This window comes from Xenia sp. Carnegie-2017, unplaced genomic scaffold (genome assembly GCF_021976095.1).
Source record: "Xenia sp. Carnegie-2017 unplaced genomic scaffold, XeniaSp_v1 HiC_scaffold_22, whole genome shotgun sequence".
NCBI classification, from domain to species: Eukaryota; Metazoa; Cnidaria; class Anthozoa; order Malacalcyonacea; family Xeniidae; genus Xenia; species Xenia sp. Carnegie-2017.
Genome location: NW_025813485.1, coordinates 12337445 through 12357770, shown reverse-complemented (window position 1 = coordinate 12357770; position 20326 = coordinate 12337445). Strand labels below are relative to the sequence as shown.

Genomic DNA, 20326 nt, shown 5'->3' with positions numbered 1-20326 from the left:
TCATAAAATGAGAATGATAGATATGATTGATTTATATGCATGAAAATATACAATAATTCATGGAAATATTATAAAGTACAACATCTATATATACACAAGCCACCAAGGTATGGCAGGCATGGTTATCAAAAATGCCGATAGAAAAGGAATGAATAACGCTACATTATTGATCACCCTCTCCTTTAGCAGAAGACGTCGAACTGTTTCGAGCTGGAGCACGTACAACTGCTATCGTTTTCGCATTCGCCTGCACGTCTACTGGCCGGCAAGAAAAAAAGCAGAATCGTCACCGTTTATTTGCACGGGAGAAGTGCTCTTTTTCTTTCTTTGTAGATAATCTTGTGGTGGGGACATAGGTCTAGGAGGTGGTTGAGTTCTCGTAGATAAATGTTTCTGACTCGTCGTATCAACTACACATGAATCCGGTGAGGTCATTCGTGATTGGACATAAGTCCCTGCCGTACCATCATGAGGCAGATCATGTTCGATATAAAATTTTGATTTACTACTGGTGGCGTTAGCAATCGTTTGTTGAGGATTGTATTGATTGCGGTGCAATAGTTCATCAACACTTTTAGATAATCCATTTTCAGGAATCTTTTTGATAGCATCTTCGTAACTACGTTGCCTCATGGGCGGTTTCTTCGATACAGAGGACGGAGTAGCAGAGGTTTGCGTTGTTCCCTTCGCCGATGAATCAGGCCGTCTAACGAAGAACGACTTCCAGCGCTTGCTGTTCCGAGAAAAGTTTTGTTTTTTACGAGGCAGTTCTATAACAGTATGAAATTCAGGTAGAGCGTCGGGACCCTCTCCAACATCTATGTACGTTTTGCCAGGTTTAATTGGATTTCCTGGCGCCTGACTAAGCGGATTGACCGCCTCAGAAGAAGTCATCTCGGGTAAACTAAGATCCGGGGAAGAGTCGACTTTAGCCAATGGCACTTTCGTTCCATATTTATCCCTAGAGTTGCTTCCGTGCCGATGCCGTACGGCAACATTGAATGATTTTCTTGATGTTCTTGCTTCTTCCAAAGATATCAATTTAGGTGGAGGCGAGACACCAACAGAAGCAGGGCGTATTTTACTACGGTCGAACGAGTCGGATGAATCTGAAACTATTATTTGTTACTATTAATGACACAAACTATTAATGATACAAATAATGAAAGGAAATTCTACTGATTATCTTCGGCAGCTTTCCTCAATGTATGAATTACGAATTAACAATCGCGTTCTTAACTTGCCTAAACCAAAAAGAAATGCTTTAAAACTTACCTTTGCCTTAAGAGGTGCAGAAGCTTGAAATAGCAATGAAGACAGAAGAAAATATCTATTGCATGCATAAATTTAATTGAAGATTGAATAGTTTTATTTTTTACATAGCTTATAGTTTTTTATACCTAGATATAGTATCCTTTTCAATTTTTTTTTCACACGGCTATTTGAAAATCAACCTTTTTATTTTTTATACGTAGTTATATTTTAGGATCCAGGTTGAGATATTAACGTGTTTAAATAAGTGCGAATAAAATAAAAAATTACAGTTGGAGATCTCATCAAGAGTATGTATGTAACACGCTTTCAATTAACGCAGTCATAATGCAAGCACAGAAAGGTCACACTTGCGTTGAATCTTATAGCCCTGTTATAGATTTGGAGAAAAACACATTCCAGCATTGAAGAACTTCTTGACCTCTCTTACAATACATAAGGATATTACAATACTCACATGATGGATCACTACGACTTCTTTCTCTTGTTAGAGTCTTTGGACTTAAGGGATACCTTGTGATTGCTCTTGCTGCAGTGTCTTTATCAAAGAAAATATTGACATTGCGAATGAGATATTCGACAACGACCGCTTGTGATCCCAAATGTTGCAATGTACAACTGCTGTCTTCAATCTTTTCTTTCCTCATGAGATTTGGTGCCCAGACTATGGATAGATTCTTCGCGTGCATCCCAGTTTCTTTTTCGTAACTCGCCAGTTTCGCCAGATGTTTTAAAAGGAACTCGACGGTTTTGTAATGAAGTGGTGGTAACTGTTGAACAACATGATGCACTGCTATTTCGCGATCAAAACCATCTTTGATGCTTACAGCGTTCTAAAAGTAAACATCATTTTCAAAGGAGCTATTCGCTCAATACCTTATCATTTATTCACAAAGACACTTCAAGTTCATTCTTTAAATGTTACACCAAATGCAGATGTACTTATATTTGCAATTTAAAAAATAAAGGACATTGTCATAATTATTGTTTGATCTTCGGACTTGGTGTAATGATATAGCTAAAGTTTTGCTTAATGTTGTCTTTAATATCTTACCGTAAATTTCTCGTATAAGTGATAAGTCAGCAAAGGGTTTGGTAGTTCCCTAATAAAAAAAATTTGAAAACATTTTAACTCTTGATAAAAGTTTGACGTTTGAACGATACCAACACTTCAAATCCTTACCTGAAGTACATCTTCAGCACATTTCCAACACAATGGATGTCGCGAAGAAAGCAATCTTGTTCTATGTCGGGCGACTCTTCAGAATCAAACATAAGTCTACAAAACGATGTTTAAAAAATGACGTGCGAACCGATCTAATGTTATATATACATGTTTGTGCCATCTCAATATACATTCAATGCTTGCGCAAGTGCAGGTTACATGAAACAATGATGTTGTAGACTAACTTACTTGATGTAACTCATGGTGGCAAAACGTGGGAATACAAGTGTCGACTAAGATGCAATGCGCGTCAATCACAGCGTGACGGCCATTTTGTGGGTCGAGAAAAGGCGGATTTTGCTTTTTTAGTCAATGCAACTTAGACAAACGGTAATTAATGTAAAATAAAGTTTTTAATCAATGTTTTTTTGCTATCTTTTCAGACAAATTAGACGACGTATTAACGAAATTGAATTCAGTGTGTCACAAGCTCAAGAAGTAACGATGTAAATACTACCAAAAGCGCGCAATGCATCTTCGTCGACACACATACTTTAAAGAAATGACAAATATTTTTCACAACGAGGTACATTACAACAAATACACTGAAGGCATACCTTATTTTTTGCACATTCGTCGACATCCCAGAATGACGATACACCCCATTCGTGATTCCATGTTCTTCAATCATTTTGGCGCACATTTCAACAACAAGAGGTACTACAGAGTAATCGGTCGTTAAACTATAACATGGAACTGCTTGTTGAACAAAAGTTAATATTCCTGAAGAATTTAGCAGACGAGACAGCTCGATAATCTTTCACAAATTCAGTGGCGGATCAATGCTCATTTGACAGAAGAGGTGCAGATTTTTCAAGGGAGGTGAATCATTATCCAAGCTAAAGATGCAAGGGCCTCGTGCTATTGTGGATTTTTAGGCTTACAAACGAGTGAAAACGCGCATGGTAATACTCAATTGTAATATACATTTCTAGAGAATTTGGGGGTGAGGAGTAAGCCCCTCTGCACCCCTCCATAAAATCAAACCCTGCACAAAGTCATGAAAAAAGCTTTGTACATTCAGATGCAGTTATTGGCCATTTTTGATGAATCGTACCCAGTTTTAACTGCAAAGACAAAGACTATAAGTGTGTTGCTTGTACAGTTGTTATATCATCTGTTCTTATCCATTGCAATTAGTAGAAACAAGCGAGAATTATATTGCATGTAGAATTATATTGCACGTAGTATTATATTGCAAATGCTTTAATTTAACTGGCGACTAAGCGAGCAGCATTATTTTTCATTTGATAGCTATCAGCGAAGCAATAGATAGCGAGCAGCAAAAACCATGGCAAAAAGAAAAAAAAGCAAGGAAATTTAAATTTAAGCAAACTTACTCTCCCTTTCAGTTCTGTGAAGATGCTCGCCAAGGTCGCAACCAAAAGTTCTCGCTCTATAAATTAACATACGTATTGAAAACATTTTGGAAGTAACACAGTTCTCAAAGAAAATCAGGGTTTTTTTGCACCACTTGACGCGAGGAAAGAACAATTTCAATGCACATCTCAGAGAAAGAAACAACGATAAAAGGTACTTTTTGTCCCAACAATGAAAAAATGCCTGTTACGGCTGACATTCAACAGCTAAAATGGATGTAAAGGCATTACCTCAAAATGCCAGATTGCAGCATTTTCACGCGACTTGGTCTCGACGAGAGAAACGCTCTAAGATAACTTACAACCTTTCCACGCTTCGATGCCACTAAAGATTGCGAAAAGAAAAGTGAATGAGTCTTATACATTAATCATCAAAAATTAATTCGATTCAATGTTCTCACTAGAAAATAAGTTGCTGAAATTCATGTACCTGGTGTCAGTTTATGGGTAGTCGTAGATGAAGTATTGTCACCAATGACTTTTACACATTGACTTGGAAAGAATCCGACCTTAAGGTAAAATTTTATCCGTTATGGAAGTGTGGAGAGGAAGTAGAAAACATTTGTAGGTGTAGATTGGGAAGAAATCTAATTTGAGGAAATTGTCATGTATTAAAGCATAACAATCCAATTTCATGTTATGAGAAGCGTACAACTCTTTTGAAAGAAACGGATCTTGTCAATGGTTGTCAAATATACATGTATTATAGAAAAATTTAAGGTCACGGTTTTATTCATTACCAAATAACGATTTGCGTGGTAAATGTCTTAAGGTCAACACGAGTGTAACTGACACTAGTGCCAGTCCCCAAGAATCGAAATAATATTGTTGTATACGTAAACTTACGAACGCGTAATCTATTGTACTTTCTAACTCTTTCTCGAAAATATACGAATCATTGCGATCTGGATATAAACGGGAACAATCGGTAATGGTACTTTACTTATATTCTGTTGTTTTGCTTATTGTTTGTTCATTTCCCATCTAATTCTTAAGTACATTTTTTGTACGTATGTAGTTGACATCCACTATCAATAATACCAAACGTTTCGTGCGGGTGCTATTGTTGGTTTTTGGTAGTAAACGACACTCCTGATATGTCCAGAACTTTATGCCGCGGGAGTTATAATGAGGAAGGCTAGTGATGTGTAGACTACTCAGTTGCTTGCAAGTATTTGCATGACACTAGTGAAATTAAGAGTTCGATAAATAATGCTGAACATATAAATTTGAATAGATATATGATCCCTCTTCAGTTGACTCATTCTTCGCGGTTTTAAGAAATAGAAAGTGGACGATAATTGCTTTTATTTTTTCATCATCGAGTTATCGTGCTGTCAATTACATTATTAAGCATCGATGGTTTTTGGTATATCCATGAAGATTATTGAAATGTAAATACTCCCGATGGCTCAGTACCAGTAAAAAATGGCGAAAGACTAAGAATTCTAAATTCTAAAAACCATTGCTTGATTCGGAGAATGATTTTTTCTAGAAAGCGTACATGGTGAAAAGAAGAGGTGAAACTAGCATTTGATGCACAAAAAGGAGTATGGTGTGTGAAAAACTTGAATTTGAGAATTATACTAAACATATACTAAAGTTCAATGAATACTACGTGGTTTTGTAACGTCATTATTGTGTTATTCAGTACACTGGACTGACTGGACAAAAAAAGCACTTATGAAATTTTTTTTACAAAATCTGTTGTATCATTTGACGAAGTTCATAATTCCTACAAGAATCGTGCACTGGATAGAAGTTCGTAGAACTGAGAAATTGTGTGGAGATGCACGTCAGTTAATTGACGAATAGGTCGGTGTTTGATTAATTCAAAAGAAAAGATCAGCGAGGCATGTAAGATAAATTCTGTTTATACCTCGAACTCGCGTTTCCCACGCCACCATGAGCTTTCTTCAACAGGAGGCATGTCAATGACGGACACGATATCCCCCACCTGAAATGACAATATCACACAACTGAAAGCTAATATCAACAACAAAGGAAACAAAATGTAGCACTCAACGCTTTTCGCCCATCATTGTAAAACACGACAAGCGGTAAAATAGACCTGCGTAAGTAATTGTCTCAATGATAGCGACCACAACAACAATCTGAGAAAATTATAGATGCTGGTATTGCCGTTGCGTTTCGCTTTTCATCGCGTTCAAGGGAACGGTCGACTTTATTTGTGGATTTTTCTATTTTTACATGCCGCCCTGTGTTCATCACTTGATTTATCAGATAAATGTGGGCAATGTTCCATAAGATCATTAATCACTTCAGTATATAATCGCATTATAACATTTTACAAACGTATCTAGCTCTAAGCCTCCATCTCTGAAATAGTCTTTTATTTAGATTGCTCGATAGTCCCAGACATTACACTTTCCGAATAACTATACTAACGGGTTAAGAACGCGTGCGAGAAATATGCAAAGTTTGCGTTGTACGAATGTCGTCACGTTTTAACATGACTCGATAATTCAAAAAATTTTATTTAAATGAAAACATATAACCTTAGCTGAAACACAATAAACAAATAATCAAGGGTTCTCTCTTTGTACTTTAAGAACTTCGCAACTCCAAAGACCGCTCTTTCAAACTTAACATCAGAAGAATTCAATTATTAGGGACATGGAACAAGGAAGTCAATATCAACCATCATAAAGAGCAAATTATATTACAAAATGCGTTTAAGCGTGTCTGTTGACTTGTTGATGAGTTGATTGACAGTATTGCGAGCTACATAACACACGTACGAAAATGCGAACAATTTCAATGGCAATTTCCGATACCGCAAACTAAACGCATTTGGTTCGGTTAGAAAACTTATCACAGTTCTTTCAACAAGCAACTTGAGCGCTGTTTTCTATCGGACAACAACGAAGGGATGAAAAATTCCCTAATTAATACACTGGGTGTGGAATTTCACAAATCGAAAACTTAAACCATATTCAACGTTCAAGATAGCTGTGAATAAAATGCTGGTCATATTTATAGCATTTTCAGGAGCATATCATTAAGGAAAGAGACACAAGGCTCGACAGATGTATGTATAGCTCTTGTACATCGTGTAAAAAGAAAAAAGTTCTTTGTTTTTAGTACAATTATGTCGTCAGACAAACATACACTACATCACTCGTATTTAGTCTGTAAAGGAAATAGAAATCACATCAGCAAGTACATTTTAAAGACCGTGAAATGCAAACCAGTTGCACGCTATTTGAAAACACTGCAAGGTACAGTTTCGATAATACGTCTTTCGGCTAATCTCAGCTTTGAGAAAATTTCCTAACATATTAAGTTACACAAGAGTACAAATTTAAAGTGGCTGTACATATCTCAAGATTCAATTTCATGACATGCTACACTAAAACAACAATAACATAAAGAGAAAAACACCTTGCATAAGATGAAGCTTCCCTTTGTCTATTCAAAGAATCAAATATTGATCAAATACATGTGTTCATCATGCATCAAAGGCAATTTCGTAATACCGACAAGTACAGGTTGATATAGGTGCTGGTTGAAATGGCGCTCTTTTGCGTTTGATTTGAGGAGATGCAATTTTCAGAAAAGTATGGTCCCCCCTATCTTACTTTCTACTACACGATAAATGTTCATGTCTCATTCTCAAGTATATCCTGCACCTATTTGTGTGTCTTAATGCACATATCACACACAATGCATATATTACGCTAATTAAATAAAAACCATAGTTTTCTAAGTATCTCACGTTTATAAATAATCATCGAATTACCAAGAAAATTTCTGGCGCATTGCCTTTTTCCTCTTCGTGTGAAAGTGGTATACAATTAAAGGCAATTTGATTTTTATCAGCTAATCAACGCCCCAGCTTATTGTATTAATAACACGTAACGAAACCTGCGATGTTAATCATGAACGTATGTGTTCTAATTTGCTAATTCGAACAATTTGTACGCGATATGTCAGCATTTATATATACATGTACTTTCGCAACATGCCGTAGTACAACTACAGCACAAGAGCTACTTGACTACATTCACATAAACGAGGTACGAACTATCATATTAAAATGAGAGCAAACGTAAATTACCATTTATTCTGCCCTTAAACATTTGAAATTCGAACCCGCCATTAGGTTCCTTTAGCTTTCAAGAAGATGTTGTGCAACTAAGAAAACTTGTCGAGGTTCTAGGATAAGGCGTTACGCTTGAAATTGGGACAAAGCAACTATTAAACTGAACAATGTTTTATTGATTTGTTATCTTTTAACGAAAAATCGTCGTGTTTGCAATAGAGCATATACAAATCATAGAAAATATTGAAGCCTTCGAGTCATCGAACACATACACGAAGCGAAACAGGTCTTATATTGTCTTCCGATGATGGGAATTCACAATAACGTGCAATGTTTCGCTTTCGATATGGGGGGAAATGACAAGAAATGAAAAATCACAACTCAACTCGTGACATCGAAATGTATACAAAATTCTTAAACAAATAATTTCGCAAATTCACAAACACATAGCGCGAACATATAACACGATAACAAAAAATCCAACCCGTGCACTACAGGGAACGAAAAGCGACGCGCGTTGCATCAGTTCCTCGTACAAAATCTACCTACCAAATCTTGCAATACAATCGAGCGAGTCGCGAGATAGTAGGAGAGGCGATGCCTTTTCATACGTTTCACATCGTTTTTACCACATTTCTGTTTTCTTCCCGCTTCGGGGGAGGAAACGCGAAGTGTTCTTAACATATTCGAAGAGCTTTAGTGAATTAGCAACTGCGTCGACTGAACGAAAATTAACGTCCCACGCTGGGGGGACAAAAACAAGTACAAAATAATTAAAATAGCAGGGGGGTGGAGCACGTTTTTTTCAATGCCAGATAAAGAATCAATTTAGCGAGCAGTATTGTCATTCAAAATACAAATTTACGCATGCCACGTCAAACAAACGTGACTTTGTTGACTCAAACGGACAATGTTGATAAAAATATGAAGAAAACGATCTCAATCAAAGGATTAATCGTGACATTTGATCATACGTATGAACTTGTTATAAATCACAACAGTGGACTCAGCGCTCGATATAAATTATGCGCGCGCACGAGGCTCGCAATACTAAGCAGAATCACGACATCACAATAGTTGGGGCCGATTGAATGCATGTGATGTCGTATTAATTGCAAATTTATTGGGAGTGCATTCAGCACTTATAAAGAGTTTGTTAGAAAATTTCGACACGTCACTAACGTCATTAATTTTTTTTCATTTAAAAGTACGGTCTCCTCAAAAGTCTCCGGGCAATTATCATTCATAAGCACATATGCTCGCGCAGCAGATGTTTCGACAAGGTATGTCAACAATTAAAAATATTTGAAAAAGTTCGATGACGATTATTGTTCTCTCCAAGAGCTTGCGGCATGTGCATAAGATCACACATCTCACTCGTGAAATCAATAAGACAAACTGAAGAAATGTCCGTCAACACAATGTATAAAAACAAGATTTACATTCCAGCAGCTTTCATCAAAAATGGCAAAACTGCCTCATTCAAAGCTCATGGACGATATTAACTCATGTCGACTCGCTGTCCAACAAATAAAGAAAAAGTTCGATATCCGTTACTCACAAAGGAAGACAAATGAGTCTGAATATGACTTAAGAAAAGTGATCGTTCTCGGATTTGAGAACACAAATATTGATTCGTAGCACAACCTGTTTAAGCAGTACCAACAGGGTATCTGAGTGTATAGAGCAGTTTTAACCAGTTTCAAGCAGTTGAAAGCGAATACGTGGCACAATATTACGTCAATGCGTTGTTAGTCAAGTTTAGCATAACCATCACAATTCATGACTCCGACCGTGGGTTCAAGGTGATGACGAGAAGTTCGCCACAGCTAAAAACATAACGCTGTATTATTGAGGTGGAGGCTTATTTTGCTGCATTTTTTCACAAAGTGCCCCCAAAATATATTGCACAGCAATGGCGCATGACATTAAATATGATTACCATTGACAAGTTAACAATTTATGATGGGCGATTTTCAATTTATGATACGCATGAGATAACAATCCACGTTCATGTCATTTAGAATGAAATAAACAAGTATTTTTCGTTCCTATTGCTGTCGCAGCAAGTAATGTAAACTGCATGAACAAGAGAAATATTTTGAATGCTTGTCAAATACTAATAAAGTGCGCCAGCGCTTAAAAAGGAATAGTGCCGCGAATAATAAACGCATGAATACCACATTCAAGAATCTGAAACTAAAAATGCTTAGTTAAGGGTGAAAAGCTGATTTTTGTCGTATTATTGTCACAAATACATCGTTCGTTCGTAATAATTCCAGGAATATGTACAGTCACTACACTTTCACCGTGGCACCAACCCGCTCCCCCTTGCAGTTATTCATAGTTGTCATGGAAATGTTGACGACACCGAATGTTTCAAGATCGTAGTTGTAAACACTCGAGTTACAAAACAAGAGCATTGTTTAGTATTGCACGTTTAAAGCCATCGTCAAGTGCCACATAAATGCGATGACGTCATACATGCAAATCGCATCGTTTCCATTCCGAAGATTGTTCGCATTTTCGTATGAATTTCGACAAGACTATTCACGGAGCGATCACCGAAAATAGGTAGAATCAATTTAAAACATGATCATGACATGCGAGATGCAATGCATGTATATTATAACAGCAAACAGTTCGTCAAAACAATCCGCTCAGATACGAGACATTGCTTGTGTTAAATATCCGACGCCGAAAAATCATTCCAACAAGTAGCATAAATAAGTACTAACAGAAATACTTGATAAAGTACACGTGCAAAGATATGTCAGTTAAACGTGAGCCTGATGTACACATAATATAAAACATTTTGATTTACATGCGATTTATGAGTTTACTTGGAAGATTGAAAACGGCTACCGAATGATGTCTCATATATGTTCTGGACACCCACCACCCCCGCTCTGTACAACTTGCTAGCAGATATGGACCAAAGAATCCACTTTGTTAGGAGGGGATGTTCAACTTTGTTTAGACATCGGAAAGTGTGAAAAGAAATCGAAACTGAATAGCATATAATGAAAATCCAGGCCAGGCAAATTATTGAAAGCACATGCAAAGTATTTTAGTAGGATTACCCTGCTAAAATATAAAGTATTATTATTATTATGCTGACCACTAAAAGCTTTACATTCAAAATTATCCGTAATTGCAGCAAGTATTAAGAAAAATTAAAAGCTTTAGAATAAACTTTAAGCCGATAGGTTTTAATCACTGCCAACTGCTAGCACGCCGCCAAAGTGTTGATTGAGGGTGGGTGAGAAAAAAGCGTAAAATAAACTTTTATTGCCTTATTTAACGTCGTATAAAAAACCTACCTCAAACGAGATCTCATCAGAAGCTTGAGCGGTATAACGCTTAATGACATGCGCAGCTGCAACAGCGGGAACATTAATAGCCGAGTCTTCGGTGAGCATAAGATGGTTACCCTTGTTGTCAACCTATAAGGTCAAGTGAAGTTAAGCGTTACTACAGCTAAGACTGAAGGTGAAGAAGCTCCGTTGATAATGAACATATGCAGAATTAATGGAAATACTGAATACTGTACGCCACATATGATCAATGATGCAAATAATAGAGGTGGCTTAGAAAAAATATAAGATTTGTATCATAAAGAAGAAACGGACACTTCTTTGTGGCAAATGCTAGACATCATATTTGCTGGATAGTAATAGTAAACGGCTGTGAACACCATCAAATGCGACGCTACGTGGGTAGAGCCCACGCCCGGTAAATTTAGGAAAAAAAGCAACAGTAAGTATATAAGCAAAAAATAAATTCCGAATCGGGAAATCTTAGGATAACGAAATATGCATCAATACAAGACGCAAATAAAACCGTGAATTTTCGATTTAATTCAAAGCCATCGTCAGACACAGTTTTATTTGAGTCTTGTACTGATTTGTCATCTGAAAATGCCGTATATGTATTCGGAATTTGTTTTTTGCTTTATTTTTTTAAATTTTCCGCTGGAAATGGTTTCACAGCGATAGTAACGATTGTGAACACCATCAAATGCGACACAATGTGGTACATTGTACCCACGGACCATGAATGAATGAATGAAGTGAGCCAACCAAGTCACTCCAGCTGTTTTGAGAGAATTCTCGCTATCCTTGGGCCGATCACAATCTTGTGCCCAGCTGCATCAGTCATTGATTTGAATGTATACCTTACATTTTCTCCCATCTTATCAAATATTTCCTAAAACTCGACTGTTTCACATTCTAACACTATTCATTTTGACATTTATAGTTATGATTTCATATAAATAACTATTTATTTTGGCATACATATATTTGTACGATTTTGTCATCTGAGCTCTAATATTCAAAGCAGTGTTTACATGCAATAAAATGCATGCAGCTCTCAAAACGTACGTATCTCAGAGATTTTCTACATCCTGTATGGTTGTTTTATTACGCATGTGTGCACATTTGAACGTCTTGCCTCCTAGTATCATTTGCGGTGATTTTTAACATGTTAGAAATTTATCGACATTTGCTACAGCAAAGCGTTTTCGTTTCGAAGTCGACATTTCTGGCATGGTGTGGTTAACTGTGCAGTATTTATGACATTGAAATTACCTCGAACCAATTTAGAATCGGCCCACACCATATGGCGTTTCCAGCAATGCTTGAAAGCCTATCCATGTATTTGACGAGCCTCTGTTTCAGATTCTATAAAAACATCCATTAACACACTCACACACACAGTTATGTATTACAATTGTTACATTAAAAATTATTTTCTTTAGGTCGTTGCGCACCTCTGTGAAAATATGTTCATCCTTAAGAAAACTTAAAGATTCTAAACCAGAGAAATTCCGGTCGTAGACACACCTGAAAGAGAATGAAGCAACACAGTCACGTCTCTATAACATTTCAATGACACAGTAATTTCCTTTGATGCCTTTATAGTTAGCCGTATTCTCAGTTATGTTCAAATTCCCTTTTAGGGCTGACTACATGAGCCCGGTAGCCGGGATTCAGCCAAGCGTTAAATGATTTTTGCAAATGGAAACGATTCAATACTTATCATCAGATAAATCTTCTCAAGCAATTTTACAACATTCTGATTTAATAACTTCTCAAAACATTTAAAATTGAAACAACCAATTTGCCATAATTTGAGAATTAAAACCGGAGTGACGTGTGGTGCTTCGCAAAAAGTTGTAACTTTTAAACTTGAAGTTTTGGCTCCATTCAATCCCATTTTCGATAAAGTAAAATATAGTGACCAGTTTCAAACTCAGAGTACAGTATAGTGACCAGTTTCAAACTCAGAGTAAAGTATAGTGACCAATTTCAAACTCAGAGTAAAGTATAGTGACCAGTTTCAAACTCAGAGTAAAGTATAGTGACCAATTTCAAACTCAGAGTAAAGTATAGTGACCAGTTTCAAACTCAGAGTAAAGTATTGTGACCAGTTTCAAACTCAGAGTAAAGTATAGTGACCAGTTTCAAACTCAGAGTAAAGTATAGTGACCAGTTTCAAACTCAGAGTAAAGTATAGTGACCAGTTTCAAACTCAGAGAAAAGTATAGTGACCAGTTTCAAACTCAGAGTAAAGTATAGTGAGCATGCAGTTTCAAACTCAGAGTAAAGTATAGTGACCAGTTTCAAACTCAGACAAAAGTATAGTGACCAGTTTCAAACAAGATAACTGTTCGCTGTACTTTACTCTGAGGAGTGTCTTCAAGGCTTAAAAGTCATGCTGAAGATTTTTTTGTCTAGTGCTCTCAACTGAAACGCAGGAATATATATCTCTAATCACATACAGGCATACGTACGTCGTTCCATGTAATCATCTTTCAAACCATTAAACGAGAACATCAATGTACACTTTACTTTGCAGTTTAGGAAGAGCAGTTAATCTAGACAGCTTATTAATCACGGCATTAGCTATCGTAGTAATCTTTTTCTGCTTACTTGTGAAATTGCATGTCCAGCCCAACAAAATCATTAAGACTACGCGAGATCACCCAGCTCCGTTCACGGCAACTCACCAACACCTACACAATGAAATGTATAAGCCTAGTTCTCACTCATCGCAAAACGTCGGCGACAAAACTTTTCACGACGTCGGCGAGCGCTTACGATTAATGAGAACACAATGAAAATTGTGTTGCCGAGTTTTTGCGGCGGTAACCGAACATCGACGCTGCCATCGCAAGAAACAAAACGGTTTGTTTCTTGCGATCATCGCCTATCATTGCCGAGTGCTACTTTCTAAAAAATCTTTTAGAGCCAGCATAAGTTAAGAAGGGCAACTTCGGCGATAACTTCTATCACACACGTACATTAGAAGCTGCATTATCAACTTCAGATTAAAAGGGGCCTTTTTTGTATGAATATCAAAGCGCGTTGGCTTATACAGCATCGCCGATTTATGAGAACCTTTCGTGCACAGGCTGCTAAAATGCAATGGCAAAGATGGATGTGTCACATCATGCAGTTACTCTTTCAAACTTCCCATAATGGCAAGTGTCTACGACGCGTAAAACTAAAATCTATTCTAAACAGCAAAAACAATTACTATAAGTTACGCTCTTCACCTTAACTATATCTCGTTCGTCTTCATCGGGGATCATCTTTCCAGGTTCGTTGTTGTAATAGATACACATCTATAATTTTGATGATGTTTTCGAAAAAAATTAAGGAATTGCAAAATTTTTTACATTTTACAAAGCTATGAGACAAAACAGCAGATTCGGACAGTAATGCTATAGGTATTATCTGAGTGTGTGCATTGGACATTTCCTACAATATTGAGCGCAAAACGGAAGAGCTACCTTTAGGACAACATGCCATTTTCGCAGAAAGCCAAATTTGGCCCCAGACACGTATGGTGGATTAAACTTACTGTGATGAATTCTTTATTGACCGTGAGTGAAAAGATTGGGCATAGTTGAATTGTTGACTTCAAATTTTGGCTGTTAATACTAGCTACCTTACCTGAAGTGGAGAGCTGAAATCAACTGTGTCATAATGAAAATGAGCCATCTCCTCGATTTTTGGAAAACGTGTGCGTTCACCGCGCGTGAGACTATACAAAATAGCGACCAATGAAATCCTACTTACGATGAACGTTAAATAATGTACGGGTGAAGGTTGAAGACATATCACTTACCTCATCTTGGTGGAAACAATTTCTCTGTTCTCGTAAGCAATTTCGAACTAAAATTGTATATCAAGACTTTAAAAGGTTGTGACAGCTTCATAATAAAACGCATCACAACTATTTCGATAAGTGTGGTGCTCAATTTCTTTATTTTAATGAGAAACCTGCCGAAGCCGTAATCGTAAACGAAGGTCGATTGGTGTCAGCAAAATTGAAGTATCGTAAAAACCAAGGATCAAATATTTTTTTACATATTGCAAACATCCTGATGAATTCGAACAAGAACAATAGTACATGAATGTGAACATTCACCGTTTTTTGCTAACTACACAGTTCCGATACAAAAACTTTTCACAAGATGAAACATCCCACTTCCGTACAACTGAAGAAGAAATAGAATATATCGCTTCTACCTTTGCGGCTATTTTTACAGGACGATCATCTCTAAATGTGATGCTCTTTCGACGAGGCTGTGAATTCTTTTCATCAATTGACAATCTTTTCAACTTTCTAGAAATGATAAGCGCAAAAATCAGTCTTCTCGTCGACTCTTTGTGATTTGAATCTACAGACACGACACATGAAATCATCAGAAATACTATAAAATAGAAAGCTTAAATAATATGAAAATACGTTTAACCACACTTAATAGCTAGGGTGCCAAATTAAAAAAATTGTTTCAAAAAGAGCAAATGCTCTTTTTAGCTGAAACAATTTTTAAATTTGTCACCACGACAGTCTCTATTTCACCAAAACGAAAAAGAATTCACAAAGCGTTCTAAAATATTATGAATGTATTGTTGCAAGATTCAAAGAATTGAGATTGGATTTGCCCTCAAATAAAAAAGGTTTTTTCTCTTTACGTTCCATGCAAGTGATGTGATTTCATTTTAATTTTTTATGTTAATTAGTACCACCACAATTCTTACAATCTTGCCGGATTCATACTAAGTACAGCTGATCAAAGAATGCCGGTGCATATAATAAAACAAGATGGCCAAGCGCTCACTCAGGCAACCTGATCTTTGGTTTATAAATATTGTTTCAAGCTCAATAACAGCTTTTTTGGGGGGAGGAGGGCTAAAAAACCCCAAAATATCACTTACATTCATTACGCACTGTATTATAAGATTGACATTTTCAAGCTGCATATATAAACATCTTAGCATGAGAAATACTGGGGGTGCAGTCGTTCCCCTTGCCGGGACCTGTCAATAACAGTAAAAACGGATGCATGAACGAATATCGTTAAGTTTGAAACTGAATTTATCATGGTACAAGCGGTTGCCAAATCTCATTCTTCATTTGGCTCGTTGTTTTGATAGCTTTGCAACTTGTTTGGTCGCCTTTTTCGTCTTGGGCATACCAGATTACTATCCTCTTAACGAAGTTCTTGGTACGTCGGCCGAGAACATTTGCTTCTTATAATGGAAATTAACATCAAAAGAGCTTTAAACCTCGTGATCCGGGCAGGTAATGCAACTCTTATGCTTTGTCTAAGCCCGATGGGAAATGCTCCAAGGGCTATGCATGTCTTGCCAGGGAGACCAACCTCGACATATTTGTCATGAGGCACTGGTATTACAGATATACACTAGCCTTAATATATGCTGCAAATAAAAGACTCTTGATGCATCTGTCCAGGGGAGATAGAAGAGCCTTGACTTTATTCAAAAATTTTTTACACCTTCCCAAGATTTGATATGTATACCTAGTAACGGGCACAAACATTTCATAGCTAGTACGTCTCATGCAATTCTTCTCCATTCGCCCTAAAAAGACCTTCGTCATACATATAATAAAGGTAAAGTTCCTCCATCATTTTACTCATAAATCACATGTTACGTTTTCTTCTCGTTTACTTATCCGGGCAAATGTATTCTTCAACTCAACAAAAGCATATATATACATACATTATGCAACTCTTTTAATTCATAGCAGGATTTCCGTTGGAACTTTTTTAAAATAGGCAATACATCTATTGCTCCTGGTATAGCACGCCTCAAAGATTTTCACTTTCTTTAGGAAATCTTCGGTTTCGTATTTCCCCGTAAACAAAACACATGTGTAGTGCTCTCTCATCTATTATTCCTCTTTTATTCAGCAAACCCAGCCAGTCCAATATGACGCAAACCCCAATATTCCTGATTTCCAATATCATTTCAGCTTTTACCACCTAGAGTAGTACGGTCTCTACCGCTTTCATTTCACTAAATACTTTTATGATTCATTTGAATTGACTTTCTCTACTGTTGTTTTCTACGATTCTCTCCGAAAAGATCGTACTTGATTCAGGTTTTCGTTGGTGTTTTCAATGAACTTCGGTCTTTCGTCACGCCTTCTGATACACCTCCTTGCAAAATATCTTTCCAATTACTTTCATTTAAAATCTGCTTCTTCAATTTTATATACTTGAGATTTTTCGCAACACTCTTCAATTTACGCATCCGTTGCTCTCGCTATCACTTGATTTCTCCGCTATTCTCCCCACATAATCGGTCGGCACTAGATCATGGTCAACTAACATACGCACCTACATATTATTCTTATTGTGTCAGCGTTAAGTAAGTGACAATTGACGAATATTCATGTACTCCTGATACGAATGATTTATACCGCACATACAATCTCATACATGCTTTAAACACGTTTTCCTTGAAACATAGCTGGACTTAACACTTGTCAACCAGCTCTGCCATATTCTTTTGAGTTGCATCCTTAAGTACCTTCAACACCTTCTCAAAATCGTCTCCTTTGAGTCCTTTCTGACAACGTTTAAACTATGAATAATCTCACCATCTGTACATTCCCACCAGCACAAATCACTTTTATCTGCTCTTATTCTCATTTTCCTCTGTTCCTTACAAGCAAGAAAAACTGACAAGCATATTAGATGGATTTTTTTACTCTTTTTTATGGCATCCTTGTGATCATCAACTGATTTTCCAACATCTACATTAGCACCCACATATAATGAATGCAAGTTGTGCTACTGTTACAAATATATTGCAGATCTACACACACTCTTCGCTTGGACATGTAAACAGCCATTTTCTTTAAAAACTCTTACACTTTCATAGCCATACAAACAAAACAATTCTTTTCAGTCATCCACAAACTCGATCAATGCTTTCATCGCCTATCCTAAATATGCTCCCACTCACCATCCGAGCAAGCCTTAAAACTATATAAGTTGACTCAATTTCCTTGTCATCAATATTTCAAGATAATCATAAATAATGCTTTTATTCTTGAAACTTATTTGTGTACCACATTTTTTGCTATCCACAATTGACACTGAGACAGCACTTATTATAAGTACTTTCTTGTTTATTTTTCCTTGTTACAAGTTACTGATAACCACACAGCTTCCCATTGGAGTTCTTTTCATTCAGGACTACTATTGCATTACCCATGGTGGGAAGCTTTGAATTAGATGTTATTGTGTAGAAATACAAAGTAATCTTATGTTTGAAGCTAGCAACAGAACTGTATATAAGCAAGAGTTATTCGCCAAAAAAATAGCTCTTTCTGAGGATGTCACTCAACATTTTAAAATATAATATAATTACCCATTTATGACAAATGGCAACCTTGCTGTTCTGACATTGCTCATCTCCTTTGAGTATGAAACATTTCAGAGTTTATAGAGAACATAGAAGTCAAATAAATGTGTCAGTTAAAGTTGATCAGGTTTTCTTTCTCATAATGACTTCTACAATTTGATTTACAGCAATGCATTTGACATGTTCAGGTTTCCGTTTTGCAGCTGAGCTTAGGGTTTACATAACAGTGCAAAGTGACACTGTTTGTACAAGCGCATCAACCATACATTCATAATTAAAAATACATAACTCACCCAATTTACAGGCCCTTATTACGATAAGCGAACTTCATATTTCACTCAATTATGATATAAACTCAAAAGAACGTTGACCACATTATTTCCTTATTTAGTTCTCCTTTCTTGGGGTCATTTTATTTACAATGACAACCGTGAGAGCGCCAGATGCTTCTCTTCGAGGAAGCAGAATCTCTGATAAATGTCAACAACAAATGGCTGAACAAAATAAACTATCAGGATGCTTCTCAAAGTTTCGGTCTCGAGTCTTGACCGTGTAATTTTGACTTTCAATAAGTCTGCGTTAAAACAATTACATGATCGCTACAGTGATTTCACGCAATACGGTGATCGAAAATGCGACAAATTCATAACTTATTCAATATTGTATACAAATTGGGTTTGGTTTTCGTGGATACAAGTCTGAAAAAATTTACATATGTTTAACAATAAAATATGAAGACAATATAAACTTACTTGTCATTGAAATAGACGCAAATAGCTTGTTCGGTGTAAACATTGCCTTCACGCGCTTCTCCTAAAGACAGCCATCACATTTAAAATAAAGCGGTGCGAAAAATCTAGAGTGCTAAGTATTTTAAGTATAGTACATTTTTATTCAAATCACACGACATTTGATATGCGAATTTATGCATACAAACATTAGCCGAGATGAAAAAAATAAAACCAACGATCTAACCTTTCACTTTTCTGTTCGCTACTGGAGGGCTTATGTTCATCATACAACTGGTCATAGCGCTATTTTACGCACAGATATTTTGCTGAAAATATTGAAATTTGCCGAAATATTGTAGATCGTCATCTTTCGAATTCCCATTCATGGCTATTCATATTTCACGCTCACACCATGAAAACCAACGCGCGCGAACGCCACGCAAGGGAAATATTCCGTCCTAACACGATTATTAGAATATCAGTTACTGAAGTCATTTTCCAAATTTGTTTTGATTAGAGGACAAAGCAAACAAAATTTGTTGAATTAAATACACAAACGATCTATTCATAATAATTTTTTCACAAACCAAACATGTCGAGGAAATTTGATTTCGACTTGATACTAATGATGCATTAACATGATATATTGACAAAAATGAATAACAGAGTATAATAGTGCAATAATATTATAATCCTGATATTAGAATCAATAACAGAATACACTACAGCAATGACATTGCTAATTTTAAAAAAGATTAGAGACATATTTCACCGGTAAAGGTCAATGTGGAAATGCAATCAAAGAAAACTTTTTCAAAGTGCGAACGAAGACTGAACAAGAAAAACTTATCAATTATTATAAGACGCGAGACATTTGAACTTTTTCTGTTTGCTTTAGGGAGTTCAGCATAGAAAATTTGTTTACCTATTTCGTAATGGACCGTCGCAAAAATGTTTCT

At 36.4% G+C, this 20326-nt stretch overlaps 1 protein-coding gene and 1 long non-coding RNA gene across 3 annotated transcripts; one reads left to right on the top strand and one right to left on the bottom strand.

Moving 5' to 3' along the window:
- Positions 1-8: 8 nt before the first annotated feature.
- LOC124445475 (rho GTPase-activating protein 32-like) lies at positions 9-19760 on the bottom strand. 2 transcript variants are annotated; one of them, XM_046996200.1, is made up of 19 exons: positions 19612-19760; positions 19389-19449; positions 15484-15580; positions 15080-15126; positions 14905-14995; positions 14505-14573; positions 13879-13961; positions 12717-12789; positions 12535-12627; positions 11266-11388; positions 5756-5833; positions 4307-4385; positions 4108-4201; positions 3838-3893; positions 3055-3157; positions 2456-2551; positions 2327-2375; positions 1730-2105; positions 9-1115 (listed from the first exon to the last, which is right to left on the bottom strand). In XM_046996200.1, the coding sequence occupies exons 1-19, from the start codon at positions 19664-19666 to the stop codon at positions 256-258; spliced, it is 2583 nt and encodes an 860-aa protein (XP_046852156.1). In that variant the 5' UTR covers positions 19667-19760; the 3' UTR covers positions 9-255. The 2 variants fall into 2 exon arrangements, with proteins under 2 accessions (XP_046852156.1, XP_046852157.1); XM_046996201.1 differs by lacking the exons at positions 19389-19449; positions 19612-19760 and adding an exon at positions 18930-19295.
- LOC124445481 lies at positions 9162-13139 on the top strand. Its single transcript, XR_006948172.1, has 2 exons — positions 9162-9225; positions 12705-13139. It is a non-coding gene; the product is annotated as an uncharacterized LOC124445481 (long non-coding RNA).
- Positions 19761-20326: the final 566 nt, after the last annotated feature.